Source organism: Psammomys obesus, unplaced genomic scaffold (genome assembly GCF_907164565.1).
Source record: "Psammomys obesus unplaced genomic scaffold, mPsaObe1.curated_primary_1811, whole genome shotgun sequence".
Lineage (NCBI taxonomy): Eukaryota > Metazoa > Chordata > Mammalia > Rodentia > Muridae > Psammomys > Psammomys obesus.
The window spans coordinates 3709644-3735880 of record NW_026596443.1 but is presented as its reverse complement, the minus strand read 5'-3'; the positions used below and the strand labels follow the sequence as shown (position 1 = coordinate 3735880).

At 47.4% G+C, this 26237-nt stretch overlaps 1 protein-coding gene across 2 annotated transcripts in view; it reads left to right on the top strand.

The window, feature by feature from the left end:
- Nav1 (neuron navigator 1) overlaps positions 1-26237 on the top strand; it is a 241983-nt gene that overhangs the window by 154118 nt on the left and 61628 nt on the right. The window contains exon 1 of one of the 2 annotated variants that reach the window (XM_055598194.1): positions 13869-14032. The exons of the other annotated variant lie outside the window; for it this stretch is intronic. Within the exon in view, the coding sequence (XP_055454169.1) occupies positions 13980-14032 (53 nt within the window). The 5' untranslated portion in view covers positions 13869-13979. Of the gene's footprint in view, positions 1-13868; positions 14033-26237 lie in introns of those variants that run through there. 2 annotated transcript variants of the gene reach the window in all.

The window sequence follows — 26237 nt, the reverse complement described above, 5'->3', positions numbered from 1 at the left end:
ACACACACACACACACACACACACACACACACACACACACACACACACACACGTTGTTCTCTGTTTGGCAGGAGCCTAGATGTCTGGTAAGGTCCTGGACGGAGAATGGTGGTTCCATTTCTCTTAGGGGCAGATAGAGGTCCAGGCCCAAGTGCACTAAGCCAGGGTATGGAAAGGGTTTTCCACAGAGCCTTACAGTTTCAATTTTTGACAATGAGATCGCCAGTGGCAGTGGGATATTGGGCGTTCCAGAGCCTATGGCAATACCAAAGTGTTACAGCTGTGTTACAGCTCTTAACTGAGCTGCTGTGCTGAGCATGGCAGAAGCCAGAGACCAACCAGAAGGCAGATCTGGTGAGATTCAGCTCAGTGGTTGGCTGCTAAGGCAGTGCCATAGCCCGGTGAATAATGGAAGCCCCCTGCAGCAGGCAGCACAAGGCTAGCCGACTGGCAATCAAGCCTCCGGTGGTTCAGGAGTCACGGTGGTAGGCAGGTAACCCAAGTTTGGATGTTCAGCATCAGTCCTCTTCTCTGAATCAACGGGTCCCAGATGGTATTGAAGAGTATGAAACTTTATTCCTGTGAAATCAAGCACAATATAAACCCTGGGCAAAGGGAGGGATTTTGAGGGTGACTGTGTTTGATTTGATGGGATACTTAACAGTCCTATCACAAGAAAGATAATACAGTGCTTAATCATCCCATGGGGGGTGGAGTCTCCAAGAACACTTGAAGGTCACTGCTGGACTAAGATCCTTAGCAGGGTGGGGCATTTCTAGGAATTCCTAGATGCTTGCTAGAGCAGTTTCCTTATCAGAGAAGGGTCTGGACTGTAATCTGCCCTAAGGGCTATGCGATGCTCCTAGAAGACCTGGAATCATCCAGTCAGGGGAGACTTTTTAAACCCCACTGAGAAAAGAGCATCTGTCATCAGAGACCAAGCACAAATAATTGGCTATCCAGAGACGACCAATTGCAACCTTATCCAGCAGACACGTACACAAAGCAAGGAAGGAAGGAAGGAAGGAAGGAAGGAAGGAAGGAAGGAAGGAAGGAAGGAAGGAAGGAAGGAAGGAAGGAAGGAAAATAGTCCCCATCCAATGTCAGTACTTTCTAAAATGAGCCAGTTTTCCAGACCCCTCCTGTCCTGGTACCCCTCCCATGGAAGTCCTCAGGCTGTCAACAAGCCTCTTAAAGCTGGCACCTGTACTGATCACCCGAGTGACACCAGAAGCAGCCCTGCAGGGAGATACTCAACCCATGGCACTGCAGACTGTCACAGATGACAGGTTGGGACATTTTTACCCCTTGAAAAGACAAAAGGAATTTGTTTTTCTAAAAATAGTGGGGTTTGGAATTTAATCTAAGTAAGAAGATAAGTCTCCCAGCCATCTGTCCTCCCATCCCAACGTCCAGAGACAGGCAGGAGAGAGCTGAGGCCAAGCACTTCAGAGAGACATGAAATCAGGGTCCTCTCAACCCGCCCCACCCCATCTCATCCCCTTGTGGTTCTAACTTGTGTCTCCATGTCTGTCTATGTCAGGGCTGGTCTGGGTGGGCTGTGTTAGAACTCTGTGGCAGTAACTGATGGAAAGTGGCAGTCCAAACCAGCCACAGGCCTTCCAACCCCCACAACTCCAGGGGTGCCGTTCATATTATAGAGGTGTGCCATCTGCAGCGCTGGCTGGACTGCCATAGCACAGCCTATGCCAAGGGCCACAGAGCGGTAGGACAGCATCAGTGAGCTCCATCTCGAGGGAGCTCTGTGTAAACTGGGAGGGCTTGCTGTGACGGCCACACCCTGTCTCTTCCAGGTGGTGTCTGTGCTCTGTGTGTGGCTGGATGTTCCGGCTTCTCTCTTTCTCCCTCCCCCCATCCTCTCCTTTTTCTCCCTAGCCTGTCCTCTTGAACTGTGCTTGGGGGCTCAGCAACAGATGGGATTCGTTTCCTCTTTGGCTCTAAAGTGTCCTGGCGTTGAAAAATGTCAAATAAAATAAACTGTGGGCTCCTGCCTTCTCCCAGACTGCCTCTTTATCCCTGAGGCACTGAGCTCAAGTCTTAAAGAGACACCTCCAGTCTCATAACACAGCCTCCCACCTCCACCTCCCGGGAGCCCCATCTACTGCCCTCCAGCTTAGCCCACACCTGACTGCTAGGCCCTGAGATACCCATCCAACTCTGCCAGGGACAACAACCCTGTGAGGGTACTGGGCTTGCACAAATTTCCCAAAGAGAGCCTGCTGAGTGGTATTGGACAGAGAAGAACTGTCCTGAATCTTCCTCTGCCTTTGCCTTCTGTTTCCTGGATACTCTTAGGCATCCCTTTGGTGGGCAGCTGGACCAGTTCTGTCATTGGCCCTGAACACCTGGAGTGGTGAGGGACAGACACATGGGGAGGAACCAGTGCACAGGCTCTGAAAGGAAGGAAGGGGCTAAGGAGGTGGCTCGGCGGTAGAGCACTTGGCGAGTGGAGGTGAGGCCCTGTGTTCTAGCCCCGGGGGCTTTTCTCATCACTGTGGTCAAATATCTAGGCAGAAGCAACTTAAAGGAGGAAGGGTTTACTTTGGCTCACAGTTTGAAGAGGTACAGTCTATCATGGCAAGGAGGCAGTGTGACGTGAATGTGATCAAACTACATCTACTGCCAGGAAGCAGAGAAGAGACAGGGAGTAGGCCAAGCTATAAAACCTCAGCGCCCTCTCCCAGTGACACACTCCTGTGCTGAGGAGCAAGCGTTCAAACACATGAGCCTATGGGGCACATTTCACATTGAAATCATAATACCCTGGTACTAAATAAATGGAAATAAATAGATGGTAGGTTGGATACTTTCTGGGGTACTTTTTTTTGGTGGTGGGGGTGGGGATCCAGGTCTCTCACTGACACTAGAGCTCATGGATAGAGCTAGATTGGGGTCAGTGAGCCCTAATGCTGGCATTACAGATGCATACTTCCATGCCTGGCTTTTACAAGGATGCTGGGGATCCAAATCCAGGCCCTCATACTCATGCAGCAGAAACTTTATCTCAATCATTCTGTCTCCGTCCCAGATCCCAAGGCTCCAGGGATATCTCACAAAACCCAAGCCAAAGTGAAGTTACTTAAACTTGGTAAATGATGCATTGGATGTAGGCCTTGAGTTCTCTTTTGAAGTGTCTCATTGCTTTTCAGTGCTGTCTTGACATCCCTTGGGTGTCTCCTGCCCCCAGCATGCAGTTAATTAGACAGGCTTTTGAGATCAGGCTTAGCAACACAGAAATGTCACAGCTGCCAGAGCAGCATCGTGCTAGAAACACACAGCCAGACTGCTGAGTCCTCTTTCTTACGTAATCTTATATAAGGCTAGATGTACTCCTGTCTCCTCTTTTGCTATCACAGCTGAAGACTGTGGACCGAAGTGCCCTGTCTTGTAAGATGTGAGAATTAAATTTGTTTACTTTAGATATCATAATGACTCAATGCATGCTACCCATCATTTGCCATGTGGTGACAGACATCACCCCAACAGGCCTGAGCTATCACATGCATGTTCTCAGTAATGGTAACACCATATTTACAAATATGCATCTTCCTTCATGCTGAAAATTGTGTTTCTAATCTTCACTGGTAAGAAGCAGAATTTACTTGCTAAAGCAACATGGACTCATTCTGACCCTTTTCACTTGTGCATGCAATGTTCTCCTTCGAAAGTGGTGCCCACATGTGGCTGGGGCTCTGAGTCATGAGTACAGCATGTAGCTCGCACAGAACTAGGTTAATTGTAGGAATGGAGAGATGAGTCCGTGGCTGGGTGCCTGCTACTCTTCCAGAGAACCTGAGTTCAGTTCCTAGCTCCCACATTAAGGTGGCTCACAACCACCTAGAAGTCTGGCTCCAGGGGATCTGACATCTTCATAGGGCACTTGTACCTCATGTACACACACACACACACACACACACACACACACACACACACACTTAAACATAAATTTACAAAGAACTAAGAACTAAGCTGTTTGTACCCGGGCTCACAGTGACTCTTAAGCTGTTTGTGCCCGGGTTCACAGTGACCCTGGGCTTCCCCATTGTGGCCCCCTCTCTGGGCTTGCTGGCCCATACTCAAACATTGCTTAATGCAAAGGGTATTTGGGGCTGGCAACTTAGTTCCCTGGGTGCTGCTATAACACAGTGCTACAAAGGGGAGATTTATTCCTTACACTTCTGGGAGATGAGAGTCCAAGACTGAGGGGCTAGTCTGCTAAGGACCTTCTGAGGGGAAAGTCAAGAGAACACACGTGAGAGGCGGGGCTTAACTCATGCTTTATCAGGAACCCACCCCCATCATAACCAACCATGAATATGTGCTGTTGTGACCTAGTTACACCATAAAAGTGCTACATCGTTTATTTTTAAAGATTTATTTATTTATTTATTATTTACACAACATTCTGCCTGCAAGAGTGCCTTTGCATCAGAAGAGGGCACCAGTTCTCACTATAAATGGTTATGAGCCACCATGTGGTTGCTGGGAATTGAACTCAGGCTCTTTGGAAGAACAGCCTCTGAGCTTCTGAGTCATCTAGCTCTCCAACCCATCCCACCGAAGATTTTCTAGCACATGCCCCCATCTTAGATGACACATTAAACCATGAGATAGGCATCTCCAGAGCATGCAGATCTGGAGCAGGGACTGCCTGGGCATGAGAAGGAAGACAGGGTGTGCACAGGTTATGGCCATGGGCACCTGAGGCTTGGAGATTTTTAGGTTAGTGAGCCTTTGACACGGGTCAAAGAAGCATGGTTATTTGCTCCTAGTGGTATTAGCACTTTTAGCCCTGTCTGGGTCACAGACACAATGCCTGTGTTTCAGATGTCAGGTGTCAGGTACATGTATGAGACGAGTGAGTAGAGGAGAGTGTGAGACACAAATGCCATGAAAAGAAAGTAAGAAGCAAGAGAGGGAAGGGGTATCTGATCAGATTTCATCAGCTGCTGTGATGGAAGGGGCTAATTTGAGAGAACCCTTGACTCTCAAAATTCTATTAATCCACAAAACGCAACAGTGGACCATTCTCTTTCTGCAGAGTTAGTGTGTATCTTGTGCAGTGTCTCTTGAAACCTGAGTAAGCCAAATATTCCAGAGGGGCTGTAGGATGCATGCTTGTTGCTCTGGCAACAGATGCTGACTGAGGAGGGGCCTCTCCTCTGGGTGTCCTAGTAACCTACAATTGAGCTGCTGGAGTTTTCACTGAGTGTGATGACATGCAATTTGGCTGACACTCAGGTAGGACAGGCATTGAGGAAAGCTGTTGAGACGAGTGTGGCTTTGCTCTATCAGCCCTGCCCACCTGTCTCCCTGTCCATTCGTCTCTCCTTTTTAACTGTCAGCCTCCTCCTTTGCTCCACAACCCATATGTTTTGTGATAAGCCAGCTGGGCTTGTGCGAGCCTGAAAGTTTTATGCAAGCTGATATTACCACAAGTTTGGAGGTCCAATAGGCTATGTCAGATCCTGTCTCCGAGGCTTCAGGAAAGCTGTTTATTCTAAGCATAAATAACATTTTTTGACTGGTATTGTTGTCAGGGTACAGTATATAAAAAGTACTTGGTATGCAGTAGGTGCACAGTAAATATGTCTGTCCCCTCTTCTCTTGTTTGAATTTCTAGAAATCAAACCTTAGGCCATCTTTGAAATAGAATTTTCCTGCCGAGGTGACGAGGTTTGGTTGCCATACTCATCTTTTCCATATCCTCTTCTCATCTGGGAGCCTTCCCTAATTTACCCCATTTCAGTGTGATTGCTATCTGACTCTGGGCTGCTCAGAACCTCATGTGCACAGTTTGCACTACAGTAATTTGTGCTTTTATGACTTCTTGACAGTTGTAAAGGAATAGCTTATAAGACACTAACATATAATTATCTTATTTAATCTTAACAACAGTATGAATTAGATAGTCCTTACCTTGATTTACAAGCTAAGAAACTGGAACTCAGCTAACTGGCTGGTGGGATTCCATAGCTTCAAAGTAGCAGAACTGTAGCAAAGCCTGGACCTCCAACTCTCATCCCAATCTATCACGGCCTTGCTGTGTGTTGCTGTTTCCCTAAAGCCTGGGAGCATGGTGGAGGGGGTACCACGTGCCTTCCACTGGTGCAGCAGCTTTCCAAAGACAGACATCATGGCTTCTCTTGTCAACAGCTGGGCTCTCAGGCCATGCTGCTGAAGGCCCAGAGAGAATCACTGTTGGAGACCCCTGCTGGCATGCCCCTAAGCAACCTCTCCATCTTCCTCACATTGGACAGCCACAAAGTGGCCACAGCTGGGAGTTCTGGGCCAATGGCAAATGAGCAACCCAAGCCTCTGAATGTGTGTCCTTGTTTGACTCTAACTCAAAGACTTAGCTGTCCCAGGATATTCCTGAGGGGCCAGCTCAGGCCTCTGGGCTATCAGATGTTTCTGGCCGGGCAGCAAAGGACCATTCAGTGCAGCTGAAAAAAGGCCAGCAGACCAGGCAGGAGGCTTACCCACCAAGCTCTCTTCAGGAGGATGCCCCAAAGAATTATTCTTCCTTCACTATCTTGACGACAGTGGCACAAGCACCAGCGGATGCATGGAAGGCTGGATTTGAAAAGTGAAGTAGAAAAGAGAGATCCAAAGCATGTAGCTATGTCAGAAATGGATAGACACTCACTGGATATGCATGGCAGGCTCACGGAGAGAGCAGGTGAGGGAGGGGACAGGCATGTGCCACAGATTGGGTTGAAGCTCTGTGCATACCCAGGAGCTGGAAGGAGAGATGGGCGGTGTGGGAGGTCTGTCTGAGCATGTGTGAGAGGCGGCTGGATGTGGAAGCAATGTGTATGTAAGGCTGTGCACAAGTCTTTACAGGACAGCCTCATAAACAGAATGTCAGAGAGGAGGGACTTCCAGAAGGAAGTGAGTGACCTCGCACCTGACCCCAAGCAGGAAGAACAGGTGGAGTCTCCCATTCCTCACTTCTCCCTCATACAGTTTGTAATCAATGGTTCTGCCCTGAGTTCTTCTCCTTGCCGTGTGGCATCACCAGCCGGGAGACGGAGACCTAGCTCCCACCCATCCTAGCTCCTCACACTCTCTCAGCCCCTCCTCTCACTGTTCACCCCCTCAATGCCTCAGGCTTCCTCTACCCCATTGCCTGATTTCATTCTCAGAACAATTCTACCACTTTGAAGCTATGGAATTTCACCAGCCAGTTAAGCTGAGTTCAAGTTCCTTAGCTTATAAGTCACGACAAGGGGCAGTTTAGGATTAACACTATGTACACGTGGCCGTACACATGGCCATAGGGCAGCTAGGAACGGGGCTCCCAGGGCCACTGCTGTACCACTGAACATTATTAGGTGAGGACCAGGGTTTATCCGGCTGTCATTTCCCTTTCCAACCCATAATGAGCTTTGGAAGAATGGCCCTGGGGTTATCCAGTGGTTCCAGCCCAAGCTGAAGTGAACTTCCCCCAAATGTCCCCTGTTCTCTGGAGTCAGCTCAGGCAAAGCATTTCCACCTGTGCTTCCCATTCAAAGACCCCATAGCAGTTGGGGAGGCAGCAGCTATCCAATCTCTTAGGCCTTCACCAGCACCTATGGTTAGTTCCCTTTTCTGGGGAGGCAGAGTGCCATTCTACAGAACATTCTAGTGCCTGACTGACTATGGTTTCATGTTCAGCTCGATACTTCCTACCACCTGGGGATGTTACCTAGCCTGTTTTTGCTTCACTCTGAAAAGGAGGTGCTAATGCCCACAGCATGGTATTTGTTAATACAGTGAGTGTGTACTTTCTGGAATTCCCACTGCATGGCAGACACTGTGGCTACAGGAAGAGAAGACGTGGGCATTGTTGTTAAGCTCACCAAGAATGAAGTGGAAAGCAAATGCATAAAAATCAAAACATAACCTTAAATGACACTGCACTGTAAGGGAAAGCAGGGTTGAGTAGAGAGCAAGGGGTGCAGGCCGTTTGAGAGAGGGTGGTCAGGAAAGCTTTCTTTGCTCCAACAAGCAGAAGAGCTTGTGCAAAGGCCCTAAGGCAAGAGTAAATACATGTTCAGGGAACCAGAAGGAGGTCAGTGTGGCTGAAGCAAAGTAAACAGAGAAGAGAGTGGTCAGAAAGGAGGTCAGGAGTTAGCTAGGGGCCAGGGGTGCCATGATGAAGGCTGTCTCTTTTCTTGTGAGAGGGAAAGTCAGTGGAGGACTTCACGGAAGGGGTGCTGTAACTTACTGTGAGATCAGGGACACTCGAGGAACCAGGCAGTGTGACAGGAGGCCTCTGTAGTAATACAGACAGAAGCAGATGGCCGTCACACCTGGTGTAGAGGCAGAAGCACGACAGTTTTCCTGATTAAGCGAGTTGATATATGTACAGTACACATGAACACACACATGTTCACAGACACACTGGTACTCAGTGACACCGTCCCACACATCTCTCCACCCCACAGCCCCAGCTCATCAGGCACTGGCTAGTGCAGCAACCTCTTCCAGTGCCCTTCCTTCTCCCTCCCCAGCATCCTCTGCCCTCACAGGGATGGTAAGTGAGACCTGTGAAGATGCTAGCTTACCGTGAAACATCTGCTGAGGCTCTTTTCTCTGCTGTTTCCAACTGCAGGGTTAGTGGAAAAGGCAGGTCTTGGCAAAGGTTATATAAATATTTGCTGAGCAATAACACAGCTGGGAGCAGGGCCCCTTCCCTCAGCTGGCTCATTTGCCACCCTAGAGCAATCTGAGCTGGGACTAGAAACTGGCTTTGGAACTCTCCACTGCACATCTGCTGATTCTCAATGCCCCCATTCAAACTGCTCCACAGACTGACCTTCCATACATACCTTTCAATATGAGTCCCATGCTGGCCTACCAGAGATACCTAGCAAGAAGTGATACCACTGTCTGGGGAAACACTAGTCTAGGAACCAAGAAACTTGGGTTGCATGTAGGAATGCTACACACATCACTTATCTGTTATGGGCCTTATCTGTAGCAGGGTCTGTGGCTAGGCATGGTGGTCTCTCAAGTCTTTTAAGATCTGATCTCTGCACTCAGGGAGGTAGAAGACAAATCTTTGTGAGTCTGAGGCCACCCTGGTCTACAAAGTGCAGGACGTCCAAGGCTATACAGAGAAACTCTGTCTCGAAAAACCAAAAAAAAAAAAATAATAAAAAAAAATTAGATAGATAGATAGATAGATAGATAGATAGATAGATAGATAGATAGATAGATAGATAGATCTGATGTCTGAGTTGAATCTGGGCCTGGGGGCTGGCTGGGTCATTAGGAAAGAAGGAAAGCTCCCACAAGAGCTATGAAAGACCTCAGACATCGCCAACAGGTCATGACATTCACTGGTGATTCCTGACCTAGGAGTGAAATCACCATGGCAACACCTGTGGCCTTAGGCCACTTTTAAACCCTCCTGGCCATGAATGCTCTGAAGAAAATGTAATGATAGCTACCTGGCCTTAGATCACTAGGTTCTTTGAGAAAAGATGCTGGAAATCATTTTTCTAGATATTTCTCTCAAAGCCAAGCAAAAACAAATGAATTCATCAAAATTTGGGAGTCATTGGGAGATCTGGGGTAGGTCTTTGAAGCAGGATTAGGGAAGTACCCAGAAAATTTCCTAACAATTCTACCACAGTGTGCTGAGTGCCTCTCCCAAATCCTTTCTCTTTCCCCTTCCAACCATTTTTGTTTAATTCTATCTCTTTTTAATCACTCCACTTTATGCCTGTTACTGCCGAGATTCTATTACATGAGAACACACACATTTGCAATCCCAGTACCGAGGGGGCTGAGACTCACAAGTTTAAGGCCAGCCTATGCCACATGCACAGTGAGACTGTGTCTCAAACAAACAAATGACAAAAATGAAAAGAAAGCTGTTACTGGCTTAGCTCAAGTGTGTGGAGTAGTCTCCATGCTCATCCACCGGTACAGGACTGAAGGGAAGTACTCTGACAGGCTACGACCTATGGAGACATTCCATAGCCTCAGAATTGGTGAGAAAGAAGAAATCAGGCAGGTCAAGGAATAAAGTGGAAGCATCTTCCCAAGGACTCAGTGTGCTCCAGGGCCTCACCAGGAAATCAGGTATGTGGTCCCAGACAGGTGACACTAGCCCCCAGAAACTCTTAGCCAAGTGACCTTAGAATGCAAAACATGCCAAACTACCTAGCCAGTGTCTTTTTGCTTGCCCCATTCTAACCAACTATATCGACCTTTGAAGTTATTGTCAGGGATGCAACTTGAGGTACCTTTGCTGACAAGGGGATGTTATCCAAGAGCGCCCAGACAGCTGTCAGAGACTCTTCAATATCTAGGACATGGGGTTAAGGAGCATAAATCATCCTTGAGAAACTCCTAAAGGACTTATGCACACGAGTCTGGGATCTACACTCTGCTTTGAGCATTTTTCAGTCTTTCCAAACCTCAGTTTCCCCTTTGTAAAGAGGCACTCTGATGGCACTGGCATGGGAGATAAATGAGGTCATAGCTCCCAAGGGATCTCTGAAGAGAAGTGCCAAGGGAGCACAGAGGGTGTCTATCTGACACACATAGGCCTTTTTCCTCTCACCCTTGTTGGCTGGCAGTTCTTTCTGGAAGAGTGCCTGGTACCCAGCTCCCTTTCAGCAGGTGTCTTCCTTTTCTCAGAAAGAAGCACTCAGAGTCACCCCTACATGCCTCTCCTCTGTAGCCAGGGCCACCATGTCACCCCCAATTTGCTATACCTTCACGGTGGACAAGGTCAGCCCCTCTTCAAGCATGGGAGTAGGCCCAATTTGACAAGGAAGGCTGTTTTTCTGACTTCACAAAAGCCCTGGACAGCATTTCTCTTCAATGATGCAGTCCAATTACCAAAGTGTCCTGACCTGTGGGCTGAAAATAGCAGTGCTAATTTGCATGCTATTTATTTAAGTAGTAAAGCTTCCAGAGCCCTGCTTCTTCCCCTGTAAAAGACCACCCTATCCTACACAGAAAAGTAGATATTCCATGAGGTGCAGCTTCCCTTGAGGGAGGAAAGAATGACACATGGAGGGAGCCTCTTGTTCTGCTGAATTCTGCCAGCTTAGAAGTCCATCTTGGGGAGGAGATCCTCAAGCCTGGAATCCTCTTAGCAGGGACAGAAAGCTGAGAGCCCCTTCTTTGTGGCTTAGCTGCTGGCCAAGACTTGTTCACATTATGGCCTGGTTCATTTGGATGCAAGATGAAGATGGAGTCAGAGGAGGCTGTTGGGTAGACAAGCTGCCAGGTATAAGAAAGAATATGGTCCTGTCGTCTCTAGGTGTCTGTAAAGGAATGCTCTGGGACAGAGCGTTCACACACACACACACACACACACACACACACACACACACCATTACTCCAAGTAAACTCCCATCCCTTACCCTTCCTCAGATCCTCCCTCCAGCTCTGACCAGAAAGCCACAAAGAAAAAAGCCTTATGGAAAACCTACAGCTAGATTTGGAGAACAACATCCCCTGCTGATGACATTCTTCTGGCTGACACAGCCATTTTATCCAGGATTCATGCTGGTTGGGGCTAAAGAGAATCCCTCATGGTGCTGTAAGCTGTTCCCCAGATGACCCAGGCCAGCTCTAACACAGCAGTGGGGACAGAACCTCCAGGGAGAAGAAACTACTCATTCCCTCTCTATGATAGTGGTGAGGATGGGAGGCCAAGATAGGGCATAGGTCCCACAACACCCTTTCTGTACTGAGATGGAAGAATATATTAGGGAGACCATTTGCCTTGCTCTCACTTCCTACGAAGCCAGCGTGCTTGGGAAGTGCATCTTTCCCAAGCCTTACCACCCAAACTCCTTAAAATACGTAATGAAATGTTCTGTTCCACCATTCCAAGGGGTAGGTAGCCCGAAGGGTAGGTGCCAGGATCACTGCAGCTTCCCTCTCTCCCTGCATCTCTAAGTATGTTTGTGGAACTCAACAGTGGTATACCTTTGCTATAACCCCCTCCCCCAGCCAAGCCTTTTCAGGGACAAAGGTCCCTAGAACCTGCTTCATTCCTGGGAGCTGCAGCCCCAGGTCAGTGTCCCTGGACAGTCACGGGTCTGGGGAAAGGCAGGCTTTAAGGGGAAAACTCAAAGCCCCATCAGACCTTTGTCAAGGCTAAGACAAGGCAGGCTTTCAGGAATGTCAGTCTGTTGCTCCCTAACATTTGTGAAATCTAAAGCCAAAGCAGATGCCCTGAAGTCTAAGGGAACAGCAGCCTCAGTCCCAGAGTGCTGCTCAGACTCGAGAGCACTGCTTTGTGGTTCACAGCCATCTTAGATCAGTACTCATGGGGATCTTTAAGTTTGTAAAGATTTTATTTTATATTTGTTTTGTGTGTATGTATGTGGCTGTGTATGTGCCATGACCTATGTATGCATGTCAGAGAATGATTTGCAGGAGTCTGTTCTCTTGTTCCACCATGGCCACCCAGGGAATTGAACTTGGTCTAAGCTTAGCAAGAGGCTAACGCCACAGTACTTGAGCCATCCCGTTGGCCTCCTCATAGGGCTTTTAAATGAAGAACTGAAGACACAATCCATCCACTTCTCAAATGCAGTCTTCCTAGCTTGCCAGTTCACATCTGGCTGGAGACACATCTGGCATGGAGCCTCTTCCTTTAAGGCTGGAGGACTGGAGGCAGCAGGGAAGCAGTCAGACCTGTCACAGTGGTGCCCAACCTTCCTAATGCTGCCACCCTTTAAATCAGTTCCTCATGTGTCATCACCTACAACCATAAAATTGCTTTCGCTGCTACTTCATAACTGTAATTCTGTTGTTACAGATCGCAGTGTAAATATCTGTGTTTTCCTTTTGTCTTGGGCAACCCTTGCAAACCAGTTGGTGGATCCCAGAGGGGTCACGACCTACAGGTTGAGAACTGCTGTCCTATGCATATCTCTCTCTCTCTCTCTCTCTCTCTCTCTCTCTCTCTCTCTTTCTCCTTTGACTTACAGTAAGTTGTCACAGCTGGGCCCTGAGAGCAGAAGAGTCCCAAGGTTTGAACCGTGCTGTTTTTCATACCCTCGATTAAAGACGGGTGTCTTGGGATTTTTTTTTTTCTCTTTAATCTGTCCTCTGAAAATGCCTCCTGGACGAAGACGCAGACCCCTCCCCCCCCCCCCCAAGCCCATTTCGCCGCAAGCACACCTCTGACCTCTTCTGTCATCCGCTAACTGCCACCCCACCCTTTAACGGTATTCAGAAAGGAGAGAGGTCACATCATCATACCCCACCCCTAGTATAACGGTCCAGAGCCAACCTCTATCAATATGCAGCCCCCTCTGACCTTCATCTTGTTTCAAGGATAAGTATAGATTCGGTACGCCAATTTTGAGTAATTTATCAAAAGCCTAGTAAGTGGTGAGGAGTCGGCTAGGAAGAACCTCTCTGCGAGGAGGCTCTGCCCAGGCCTCTTTAACCCTACCCACCCGTGCACAACCTCGGCTCCCTGCCGGGGAGACCTGGAAATGACCAGCTGCTCACGCCCCCATCAACCTCTGCAGCGCCAGGCGAGCCGCCTGCAGGACCTTTGCTGGCATTCAAGGGGTTAACTCAGGAGCAGCTCAGGTGGAGGTCGAGGTCCTCCCTCCACCCCCCACCACTTCCACACCTTCCGGCTGCAGAGGCGGCGGAGGCCTCCGAGACCGTGGAGGCTGCGGTAGCTCTTTGTCTACCTGCTCTGGGCGTTAAAGAGCCCGCTGGCAGCCTGCTTCGCTGGGGCTCGGGACAGAAGTCAGCGACAGCGAAATTGGGCTCTGTCGCTTTAAGTACAGCTGGAGCTTAAGTACTAGGCCGGCTGTGCAGAAAAAAGGGAGCACAGGGCTGGCGACCAGTACGGCGTCCGCCCCTCCGCGTGGTTGGCGGCTCTTACGATTTGGGGTGCCCGCCGCGTACCAGGCGAAAGCTGCCCCGTGTGCATTGGGTGCTCCCCAATTGAATGGGCGCCTGAGCCAGGGAAGATGCTTCATCTGCCCCTGCCCAGGTCAGGAAGAACGGTGAATTTCCCCCGCAGGTAAGCCTGGAGCCGGTTTAGGGTAAGCCCACCAGCACGGCTCCCAGCTCCTCCGCATCTGCAGCCTCGGGGCGGTGGTGTGGGGTCCGCAAGGAGGAGGGTCTTGGCCGGGCTTCTCTGTCAGAGCAAGGACTGCCAGCACCCAGAGCCTCTGGCTTCCCCCTTTTGGCTCGCTGCTATTTGGGGCGGGGGTGGGGGGGCGGAGAGGTATGGAAAGGGGATCCTGGAGGGAGAGATTCCATTCGGAAAGACCTGGACGAATTCAGACAATAGCAAGAGTTGATTGAACTCGGAGGTCTGTGGTTTGCGGCTTCGGAGGCTGTAGAGCCAGGTCAGCGTCCTCAGGGACCAGGGCGGCTGTCTGGAGGGGGGCCTGTAGCTCTGGCCCACTCGGCCAAGGTTACCCCTAATTCTGGGCCTTACATCCGGGAAGGAGGTGGTGGGAGACCCAAAGATAGGACCGGAGGGAAGGGAGGGGTCATTGAATTTGTGACCCTACAGCTGCCTGATCCCTTGGAGTGGGACTGTGTCCTGGGAGGTTTAAGAAATCAGAGTCCTGTGATTTGAGGAGACTGAGGTACAGCCCTCTGCTGTAAAGTGAGGACGTGCTAGGAGTCTGAAAAGGGGAATTGAGTGTGACCACAGCACCACCCCCCAAGTTCCCTGAGCTGGCTAGGAAAGTGCACCAAACTGCGAGAAGTGGACTATTACCACGGCCTGGGTTTTCCGAGAGCTTCCCGTCTTAGGCTATTATCCTGAGGTCTACACTGGGTTCCCTCAGACCTAGGTGACCTGAGGGAATTAGAGATCGGAAGTTGTGCTAGGTGCAGTAGCCACGCCTACTGCATGATTTCCTATGCTCTCCTGGGGAGCCTCGACTTGCCCCCTAGAAACTGCTGATGTTTCCTTGGAGGGAGCACCATGCTGTAACTCTGCTTCACGAACGGGGTAGGATAGGAGCAAAGAATTGGCCAATGCTTGGGAAGGAGTCCCTTTTTCTTCTGCAGAACTGTGGGTACAGGCTCCCAGACTTTTTTGTCCCCAACCATACAGTACCAGGCAGAAACCTTGGAGAGGCCCCGGAATGCAGTGACTGGTAGGATTGTTCCCACCACCGGTGAGGCTGTTCATGAATGGAGAATAGATCCATTTAGGGACCTCCGGGATTCTTTGAGTGAGACCTTGGCTAAGTTGTGCACTGTTCAGTGAGTCCTGGAGAAGGTGGAAGGAAGGTGTGGTTCATCGCCTCCAAGCCCGCGCTAACTTAGGTTCCACCCAAGGTGTGCCCTGGGGAAACTGTAGCATTGCCCCCTCATCGTTCATCGCGTTCCCTAAACTCCAGAAGGCCTGAAGATACCCGAGTGACTCTCAGCATCCATCACTGCTTCTTCCTGTACATCCACCCTCTCTGGGTACAAGGTTTCTTCTCAGTTGATGTCTTTTCCTGTCCCCATCTTTGGTCTCATGCCATTCCAGAAAAGCCACCCTGTCCCCAGGGAACCTGGCTGTTGTTGAATGAGCTGAGTGCCCTATCCTGGGGCCACAGCTGTTGAGGATACACATGGCTCAGTTTCTGGGCAGGTGTACTGCTTTGGGGGTGGGGAGAAAAGAGAAAAGAGGTCTCATTACACCTTCCCAGGGGTGGGGCTGAGCCTGTGGTTTCCGGTCTGTCCAAGCCCGAGATTTGCAGGCTGAGTGTGAGTTAGGCAGGGAGAGGGGATGCTGTGAAGTGTAGGTTGGTCTTCGAATTGCTGCACTTCAGTTATAAATTTTAACTAGCCTGGCTCTAGTCCACAGAGGGGGAGCTTAGCCCATCCAGCCTTTGCACTGGGGACGACTAGAAATTTCCTGGAAATTATGTTTATATGAAGCCAGTAGGGGATCAAAGAGATGTTTTCCTTGCATACTCCAGCTCCCCTCAAGCTCAGAAGGAGATAGCACAGGGAGGGAGGATGGGAGGATACAAGGTGAATGACTTAATTGACCCTCACATGCTTCATGACCAGCTCTTGATCTGCTCTCAGCCCGTGCCTCCTTGCCCTAGAGCAGATGCCCAGCATTACTGCCTCTGCCATGGAAAGATGTGTCCCTAAGCATTGTCTTGCACACCCCAAGCAATAGGTTCTCCTGAGGAGGACTCGTCTCTATCTTTCAAACAGGAAATCGGAAGTCTAAGCATGTATCCCCTTCAGCCCTCCTACACTCCTTCCTGGCACTTAGGTATAGCCTGGGAATCGGCAGCAGTAATACCTGTTCACGGCAGGTTGTGCCTCACACGGCCCACGGAGCCACATAGCAGTTCCCTAGGACAGGGTTTTGGTTTGGCACAAATGCAGTCTCTGTGAGAGGACAATTGCCTAAGGACAACAAAGCCAACGAGCTGCTTCTCGTTAAGGGGTTTTATGAGGCTAGACAGGCACACCACAGGCAAACCTCATTTGCAGGCTTAACCTCTTCCTGCAAGGCCTCTGCCCTGGCTCAGAAGCATGGGAAGAAAGGAGCAGGAAGCAACTTAACAACAGGATTGCGGAAAGCAGTAGCAGCCCCGGCCCTTTCCTCACTATACCAAGGTGCTCCAAAGCATTGCCGAGGCTAAGGGCTTTGTGGATACCCATTTAGTCTTCTTGGCCATGTGTGGTGTTTTGTTTTGTTTTGTTTTCTTAAAATTCTCATCATCCCATCTCACAAATAAAGAGATTGAAGGCAAGTAGACATGTCCAAGATCACAGTGGAGGGACTGAGTAGTCATCTGTCTTGACTGGAGAAGCAACTCTTAACTACCGTGATATCAGGAGGCTGTTCTCAGTGGCACCAACCCAAGCCATTGGAGATGCTGAAGCTGGGGCTGGTTGGAGGCCTCAGCAAAGGCTTTGGATTAGCTTGGGTTAGCCTCAGACTCTGGCAGGAATGTGGAAAGGACTATTTGCGCACTTGGAGTCGACTGACCTGATTTGTAAGTCACTCCACTGCTGACTAGCTTTGTGACGGGATGCAGGCTGCTCAGGCTCTGCTTCTGTTTCTTTCTCTGTGACATGGGCATATAACTCTTACTTACCTCACTGGGGTGCAGGGAGGACGGTGACGTAATGTGGAAAGCAGAGTGCTTTAAACACAAGCTTGCTTACACAAGGGCAAGTATGGACCAATTGAGGTTCCTCCCACCCACAAGAAACTCTTTAAGTTGTGTTTCTTCCTTTCTTTTCTTTTCTTTCCCCCCTCCCAGACTAGCCTCAAGTTTAGAGGTCTGCTTGCCTCTGCTTCCCAAGTACTGGAGTTAAAGGCATGTGCCACCATGCCCACCTGACTTGTTTCTTCCTTTTCATCCATCCCTTCCAGCTTGCTGGGGTTCTAAGGATAGAGCCTATCAGCATAACAGTCAAAACAACAAGATTGTGGAATCCCTGGCTTACAATCTTTGATCTTTACTTAAGTTCTTAATTGCCCACCTTTCGATTTTAATAGTCTAAATTCTGCTTTGTTTATAGTAACTCACATTTTAATGACCACATACATAAATGTACATCTCTTCTTAAAACTGTTTTTAAGATGCTTTTCATGCAGATTTATTCATTCAGCATTTACTGTGTGTGATGACTCTATGCCAACTACTGTGCTGCTGATGCCAGAGGAACAGCCGAATCCCAGAGACCTTAGATTTAAGTTATCCAGCCGTTCACTTATTCCACAGACCCAAGTGAGCACTTCAGATGTCAGGCATGATACGGGGAATGTAATACCATGCAGCAAGGCAGGGATAGACCTCACATTTCAGAAGCTTGTAGTCTTGCAATGAAAACAGACAGAAGTTAATATATGCGGGCCTGTGAAGTGGCTCAGTGGGTTTACAACCACTTGGCACACAAGCCTGATGAACTGAGTTCGATTCCTGGATCCCAAGGCAACAGGAAAGAAACAGCTTCCAAAAGTTATCCTCTGACCTCCACTAGCACGTTGTGTGTGCATTCACCTGGTTTGCACATACCTGCACTCTCACATATACACACATGCACATACAATAATAATAAATAAAAGTTTTAAAGTTAATGGATTTACACGTTTCAAACTGTGAAAAATACAAGAGTGAATAATGGCAGAAGGGCGGGCGCAGTGTGATGAGAAAGGGTGGAATGGGTAGAGAACGGGCAATCTTTGGAGATTCTGTTCTTGGAATGGCTATGAATAGCTTCATAGGGAAGGTGGCATTTTAACTGCCCCTGGAAGAGAAAAATAAGACTTTTCTACAGAGACAGGGGAGGGTTATGAGGGGGTGTCATCTTCCACATGGTCTGCTTGGGTCCTCCATCGGAGTAGCTTCTTTAGTCCTACAGACGCAGCCTGTGAGGCAGTATTCTTTGAGACTGATGACTGATTTTTCTTCCCCTACCCAATCTGAAGAGCTCTGAGCGTGATGTGACACCAGACATTTGGAAGCTTTACATAATGTCACTGGCTTGTTCTGTTGGGGCCCAGAGACCAGTGTCACCTCTAGTTTCGCTCAGGAAATAATAAACTGTCCTTGCCCCTGACACTAAAGTGCAGTCAGATAATTCCAACCTCAGGGATTTCCTGGAAATGCTCAACTTGTCGGTGATTCTTTGGGTCTCATAAGACTTGTGACAGCTTGAGATCAGATCACACTCTATAGCCCAGGTTGGCCTCAAGCTCACTATCTTCCCATGTCAGCCTCCCCAGTGTTGGGGTTACTGATGAGTGCCACCATACCTGGCGGGGGAAGAAATATTGAAAAGGAAAGAACATCAAAATTCTTTGTCTCCACTTCTCTCCTTGGGTGCATATACACAGAATATACGACAGCCTGGTCACTGGTCCCTGAATGTTGAGCTCAGTCAAGAAATGATTGATGCACCCCATGGGCAGACGGAGGACACTATAAACCACATTTATTACTTACATACTATATATAGTAACACACACACACACACACACACACACACACACACAATGTATATATGTGCAATTTCCTACTTGATGTATTACTGCAGGAACCATTTGCATAGTAGTAGGTTGATGTTTGCCATAAAGGAGATAGAGGGAATTGTCTACCCACTGCATTTGCTGGACTGAACCAGGTGCTTTTTGAGTGTTCTCTTGCTCCCTGTAACTACTGGAGAGGGTGATAGTGATGCAAGCATTCCTGTCTACAATATGTAAGACTGAGGGACTTGCAGCTAGCTATAGACCTGAGAATAAGTAAGATCCCTTTGGGGATGGTCACTTTCTATTAAAAAAAAAAAAAAAAAAGAGTTGCTAATGAGATTCCCCAACCTCCTGAGAAGTTGCATTCTAACAAGTCTATTTATATCTGTTTTTCCATATTAGTTCCTGATATGGTGCTAGTTTTGTCCAATCATAGCTCATAGGACCTTTATTCAAATGACTTATGTGTCATTTAGTAATGATCTTGTGATGATGACTACAAAGCACTGATAGAATACATTGTAGAAGCTCATATAATGGGACAGCTTCAGATGTCTGCTTATCCTGTATTGTATCACATTTGGATCATGTATTAGTTGCTTTCTGTGGCTGTGATAAAACACCATGACCAAAGCAACTTATAAAAGTTATTTGTGCTTATGGTTCCAGAGTCTGTGATGGCAGGTGGGAGTACAGTTCGACAGCAATAGGGTCCATCATGACAGGGAAGCATGGCAGCAAGCAGCAGGCGATGTGGCAGGAACAGGAAACTGGGAGCTCACATCTTCAAACACGAGCAGATGCAGAAGTGGCAAGTGCAAGTGGCAGCAGGCTTTTAATTTCACAGCCCCTCACCGCAGTGATGCTCTTCCCCAGCAAGGCTGCACCGTCTGATCCTCTCCAGACAGCAACACCATGTAGGGACCAAATGTTCAAATGCGTGAGACTGTCAGAAACGTGTCTCAATCAGATCCTTTCAGATTGAGCCAAATCCTGTCTGCTGGAATGTGACAGGTACACAAGGTGGAAGCTATTAATGACCACCGGCAAGCAGTTATTCTTGACCTACCCTAGGTCAAGAATTGTGTTAATCACTACAAAGGAAATGATCCTCAGTAGAGGCAGGTATCTACCTTGACCAGAAACTCATAGATGGACAAGCAGGATGTTTGTTTGTTTGTTTGTTTGTTTGTTTTTTGTTCCAGCCAATAGCAGGAAGGAGTCTTCTCCAGAAACAAAGCCAGTTTGATTTTGATTAGCTTTCTCTTCTTTTAATTTCAGTCTTCCTTCCTTTCGGTCTGACCTCTTTAAGCATTACTACAGTTAAAGAAGCACAGAGGTTAACGTATAGTGGAGTTAAGTGTGGATTTCTGGTGTCAGAAATAATAGTAGCTGGAAACTGAAGGCAAGTAAGTCAGAACTATGAAGGAACATTATGCACAGGCTAAGGAGCAGTATATTAAAGGAGCAATGAGTGTTCACATGAAGAGTGCAGAGAAATCTGAAGAGTGTCCTGGGAGAAGAAAGTTTCTGGCCTAAAAGAAGAGGGACGGAGTGTCCTGGGCAGCAAATACACCTTAAAGAGGGTTTGTGGGGCGCTGCGATCAGTAGGCAGTGCATAAAGAAATGCTATCATAAAGTCCTTCCCACTGTTGAATCTTCAGTTCCTAGATCCCCATTCTTGAGGCACCGTGGCAGTGGGCCCAGGGCACTTGCATATGCTGCTGTAAACACCCAGGTTTTCTGTGCGAGAAAGTGACTTTTCAGGCTTGGAACATTTCCCCAAGTTATTGTAAATTCTCTTATAATACTATACTAGATGGTCAGGTTTTGATCTTGGTGACCTGCCAACTCTATGATTTTAAAAGTAGGGTTTTAACAGTTGCAATCTTGGAGTTAATTGCTCAGTGGCCAGCACTTAGCTAGCTAACATGAATGGCTCAATCCCCAGCGCACAGACAACAATAGTATTTTACCATTGTGCCCTTACGGCAAAAACATACTTGGTAATTACTTCCAGCGCCTGTGTTGGACTGTTTTGCCAGGTTCGGTGGCTTAGGTGGGTACACATTCTAGACCTTGTTCTGTTAGCCCTTGCTTCTGTATGGGAGAGACTTCCTCTTGAGACCCTGTCATATTATGTTACAATATATCTTACAAATTCTAAGTTATCATCCTTGTAATTCCCAGTGCTTGTCAACCCATTCACGTTCTTGTTACAACTGTCCACTCTTGGCTTCTTCAGGACTTAGAGCTCCCTTCGGCACCCTAGGCCCCATGAATGGGTCCTCTAATATTTGGGCTCAGCACCCTGCAGATCCCTCTTGACCACATTGAGCTGACCTCAGAGAAAACAGTGAGAGCTACCTTTTCCAGGGAAGGTGGCTGTGAATGAGTAGGATTCACAAAAGTCCGGTTTTCAGCAGTCAAGATGCATTTTAGAATGATTGCCTTTGAGCTAGCATGAGCAGCATGTTTATTCATTAATTTTCCTCATCTCATCATTAAAAATCCCCCTCCTCCACTCTTAGAGATTAAATATGGAGGAGGTGCAGAAAGAGCACCTGTTCTCCCCCTCCCAACGTATTTATAGAAATTGCTTTCAACCTATATAGATGGTCCTTGTATTTGCCATCATCTCCCAGGTGGTTTTCTATTCTGAGGTCCTTGTTAGAAATCCCAGGCAACTGTGGGCTGCAAGGAGCATCTACATGCATCATGATGGATTCCGCTATGGCCTTCAGTCATCACACCAGAGAACCTAGAAGCTTCTATCAAACTCCACCCCTGACCTCTTTTACCCAGGGTGTGAAAGAGACTAAGTCTTCTGTTTGAGAAATTTCCCATGAGCCCCTGCAGGAGAGAGGGTGTCATTGCTTAGTCATGCACATTCTACTATGGGAGCTAGCTGAGAAACTAATTCTGGGAATTTGCACAGAGCTAATCGTTGTAGAAGCAGCTTTGATCACCAGAGTGTCCAACCTTTGGGGAAAGTGTTGCTGTTCCAGAGACGCAATGAGCCCATAAGAACGTCCCAAAAGAAGTCTTAGATTTGGTGTCTGGGTTTCAAATATCAGTCTGCTCTGGCAAGTCTTGGCTTCACTCCGTCTTTGTTTCATAAACTCAATCTAGCTAATTCTAACTCAGAACATTTCTACCAGCAAAACAGTACATCCAAAGACACTAACACTGATCATGTGACTATAGCCTAAAGATTCAAGAATATTCTGTCAGCCTCAAATCCTTGCCCTCTGACCTGTACATAGCAGGGAAATTCAGAGGTGCAGCAGGGAGGGATATATTGAAAGCAACAGAGGATGGAATTGGAGCCATGGAGGACACTCCTGTCTTCCTGAAATGGTTTTCTGCATGTCTAGGCAGGTGGCATACCTCTGTAACACTAGCACGTGAGAGGTGGGGTCAGAAGGATCAGGAATCAAGCCCAGCCTAAGCTATGTAAGACCACCTCAAAAAAAAGTTAAAAATGATTTTTTTTTTAAATGAAGAAGAGGAAGAAAAGAAATGGCTTGAGCATCAGATGCTGCAGAGTTCTCTGCATATACCCACTTGCTCCTCTGTCTATTCTACCTGAGCATCTGCCCAGGAAGCAGGAGCTGCTGAGAGACCTCTCTGGCACACCTGCACATCTGTTCTTAACATGGTGAAAACTCCTTCCCAAGATTTGGGTGCATTTCCAAGTCTGTTTATGCCCGATTATATAATTAAATACAAAGAGAGTTATTTTTTATCAAAACTACGTTGGAAAAAACAGAAACCTTGAAAAAGGCAAATTGCTAGGAAAACTTGGCCCAAGGAAAAACACTTAAAGTTTAGAGATTTTGAAAGTTCTAGAAAGCTATTGCTTTCACATTGCCTCACATCATTAAAATCCTGTCCCATTTTAAAGCTGACGGAGGATATAGTGCGCTGTGGATACGGGCATGAAGAGCTGAGTTGAAAAAGCAGGAGAAACCCCTGTGGGTTCTAGGATTCTGAGCTCCAGGCACTGAGGTTCGCTGGCGCCTTTCTGTATAATTTGCTGTACAAGGACTTGTGGCTGTGAGGATTTTACACGGAACGAGTGCCCGAGGCTCTTCCCTGGAAAGGCCCTTTCTACACTCAGTGTAGAAAAGAGTTCGTGTGTACCAGATGACTTGAAGTGCTTTCGTGTTGAAGGAAAATGCTCCGACTCCGAGTGTTCCTGGAGGGTGGGGAGCAGGAAGGAGTGGCAGGTGGACCCTGTCGACCAAAGCAGAGTTTTACACATTGAGGATTCCTGCTCAAGAACCAGGTAAAAGTGTTCCTCTTTAACATGATTGGAAACTACAAGGTTAGCCCCTTGTTCTGGCTTATTTTTGCTTCATCATCAAGCAGAACCAGCGGATATATTTTTAGTGCATTCATTTTCAACTTTGGAGTGATAATTGTGCGATTTTGTTTTTTCACAACCCTGACACCTGGTTGATGTCCAAAGCCACCTCCAAGGAGTGAACCACGAGTACTTTGCTCTCCCAAATCTCAGAAAGGCAAGCAGAGATGTTTGGTGGGCTGGGGGGTGTGGTGGAAAGACTGAGCAGAGGCAGGTGTCTACCCTGCACCAGAACCTCACAGATGGACAAGCAGGATGCTTTTTGTTCGTGCCACTGGCAGGAAGGAGTCTTCTCCAGAAACAAAACCAGATTGATTTTGATTAACTTTCTCTCCTTTTAATTTCAGTCTTCCTTCCTCTGACTTCTTTAAGGATTATGCCAAAAGCGCAGACTGATCCCAAAGCCTCAGAACAGATTTCACTCATAGTTGCCCAAGAAAAGCTTGTTCATACCAAAGTAATGTCCTAGCCAGTCATTTCCTGTGTTCTCAAACTTGTTATTTTCCCCCCCAAGATATGTATCTTTAGATAACAAAAACTGCCCTTGACCGGAAGAGGTAACGTAGTAGTCGTTTTTCTGTTTGTTTGCTTGTTTGAGAAGGGAAGCTCACTAATATAACCCAGGGTGGCCTTGAACTTGTGATAATCCTGCTTTAGTCTCCAGAGTGCTTAGGTTACAGGCGTGTGTGCTATCTCTGGCTTTCAGGGGAAACTTTGAAAGGAAAGCATCATACAGTAAAATTCTAGGGAAGCAGGGAAGGAGCTGATGTCCTGCTAAGCAACACCTCAGCCAGTATCTTATATCCAGCCATATTGGAGTACTGAAGCAAAGGCATACCGCACCCAGAGATCTGATACGAACTTTACCAGTGACTGGTTCGTAAGCCAAGACAAAACCTCCAGCCTTACGTTTTTCCCTGTGTGGGGGCTTCCCAGACAGGAGGCAAGAGTATCATCATGGGGGTGAAACAGTTCAGAGAGAATGCATCTTACGTGGCTAGAAAGTACATCAGTAAAGACTTCCCACAAATATACAGTTTGGTATTGTGGATATTGGAAGCCAGCACCACTTCAGAAAATGTTTAGGTAGACATATTTGTCAGGCACTCCAGAACTGTAACTGAGATTCTATAAACCTACGTAGGATGTCTGCTTTTCAGAATTTTTGGATGAACCTGGTGTGGATAGGTGGGAGTTTGAGAAGTTTAAATCTTTTCAATTTCCTATTATTCTCTTCCCCATTCATTCTTTATCTTTGAGTGTGCAGCATGTTATGCCTGAGGCACAAACATGCGTTTTCCCTGCCTTGAACACCTGGTTTCTTTGTAAGTTCTTTACATCATTCACTTATTGCTTAAGAATTAAGACCCCTTTTTGTTTTCATTCCTCTTATTGAAAGCTTTGTCATAGGTGAGAGCTGTGCTTACTTTCACATGCATGGAAAACTCGCTGGTGAAAATGAAGGTCTTTCACAATGCATTAGTGGGGCTTTTGCTCCAACACCGACCTTTGACCCCTGGACACAATGTGGCATTCAGCTGTCCTGTTCTCTCAAGTGAAAACCTTCAGAGCCCTCAACAAAGATATTTCACCAAGAGTAAGCAGTGCATGAACTAAATGACTTAAGATAAGAAGGCGGTTGGTTTTGAAATAAAGATGAAGGCAAGAGGTCTATAAAAATTACAATGCCCTCCAGGGCCGGATCACTGCTCTTCCCCTCCCCCACCCCATAGCCGGCCTGGAGACTCAACTTCCTTGGATTACAGAGACAAGAGAACTTTCTCTTCCATGGAATTTCTTAATGGATTCTTTTGGACAAACCAACCCAGTGTTCCCTCAGTGGGATTGATAACGGAAGAGGGGGAATCGTCGTGGGGGCAGGGGTGGTTTAGGATGCTCTGGAGGGCTTCTTGGGGAGCATGGTTTCAAAATCCTTAGCAACCATTTTATTCCCAGCATCTCAAAGATGTTAGCATCCTGGGTGGTGGCACAAAGAAACAATTGCTTCCAGTCACCTTAGGTAAGGTGCAGGAAAATAATGGGTTAGGGCTTTGTCTTCATTTTAATTGGTTACAGCTTTGTCTTGTTTTGTTTCTCTTACTGCTTTCTAGAAATGGAGGAGAAATTTAGGTTTATGAACAAGCTTTTGGTACTTAATCGGAAGGTTGGGTGAGGACAGGGAGACAGAGAAGCGAGGTAGGGAAAAGACATAGTTTGGGTTACACACACTTTAAAAAAAAGATTTCTGAAGATTGTGTTCTGGATATTTGTGTCTGCCAGTTTCGCAGAGACATCCAGATTTCCGTGGTGTGAGGACACTGTTCTTTTACTGTGTCTACCTCACAGTGGTAACTTGCAAATTCTTCCCCCATGAAGCTTTATTTTTGGAGACCACTGTAATTTGCATGCTGGGACCTATTATTAACTGCTAGTTTTATGCTGTTATTGGAAATCTTTACATTTGGAAAGAATGTATGGGCTGTGCTTTGGGTGAAGGGAGCCTCAAATTAAAGGTTACCTTGTATAGTATCGCAGATCTGTCAAGGATGTGAGAATGGATTAGAAACCATTTACTTCCCCTAACTAACGAAAATTCTGCTGGTGCCTCAGGACTTATTTTCTCAGAGGAGGAGCACCATGTAACTAAGAAGTACCTTTTCAGGGGGAAAAGATGGTCATGTAACACTTTTTAAATAGTCTGTTTCTGAGCCACCCACCGGAGCATAAATACTGCCCCCTGTAAAAGTACATCACATATTTTATAAATGTAAAAAGCAGAAGCAGTTGTGCTATATTAAATTTCAGCCATAATTGAGTAGCTAGAGAAGCCTCTATTTAATTAAATCCCACTAGCCAGTGTATGACAGGAAAATTTAGTGACCTTATGTGTGACTACTG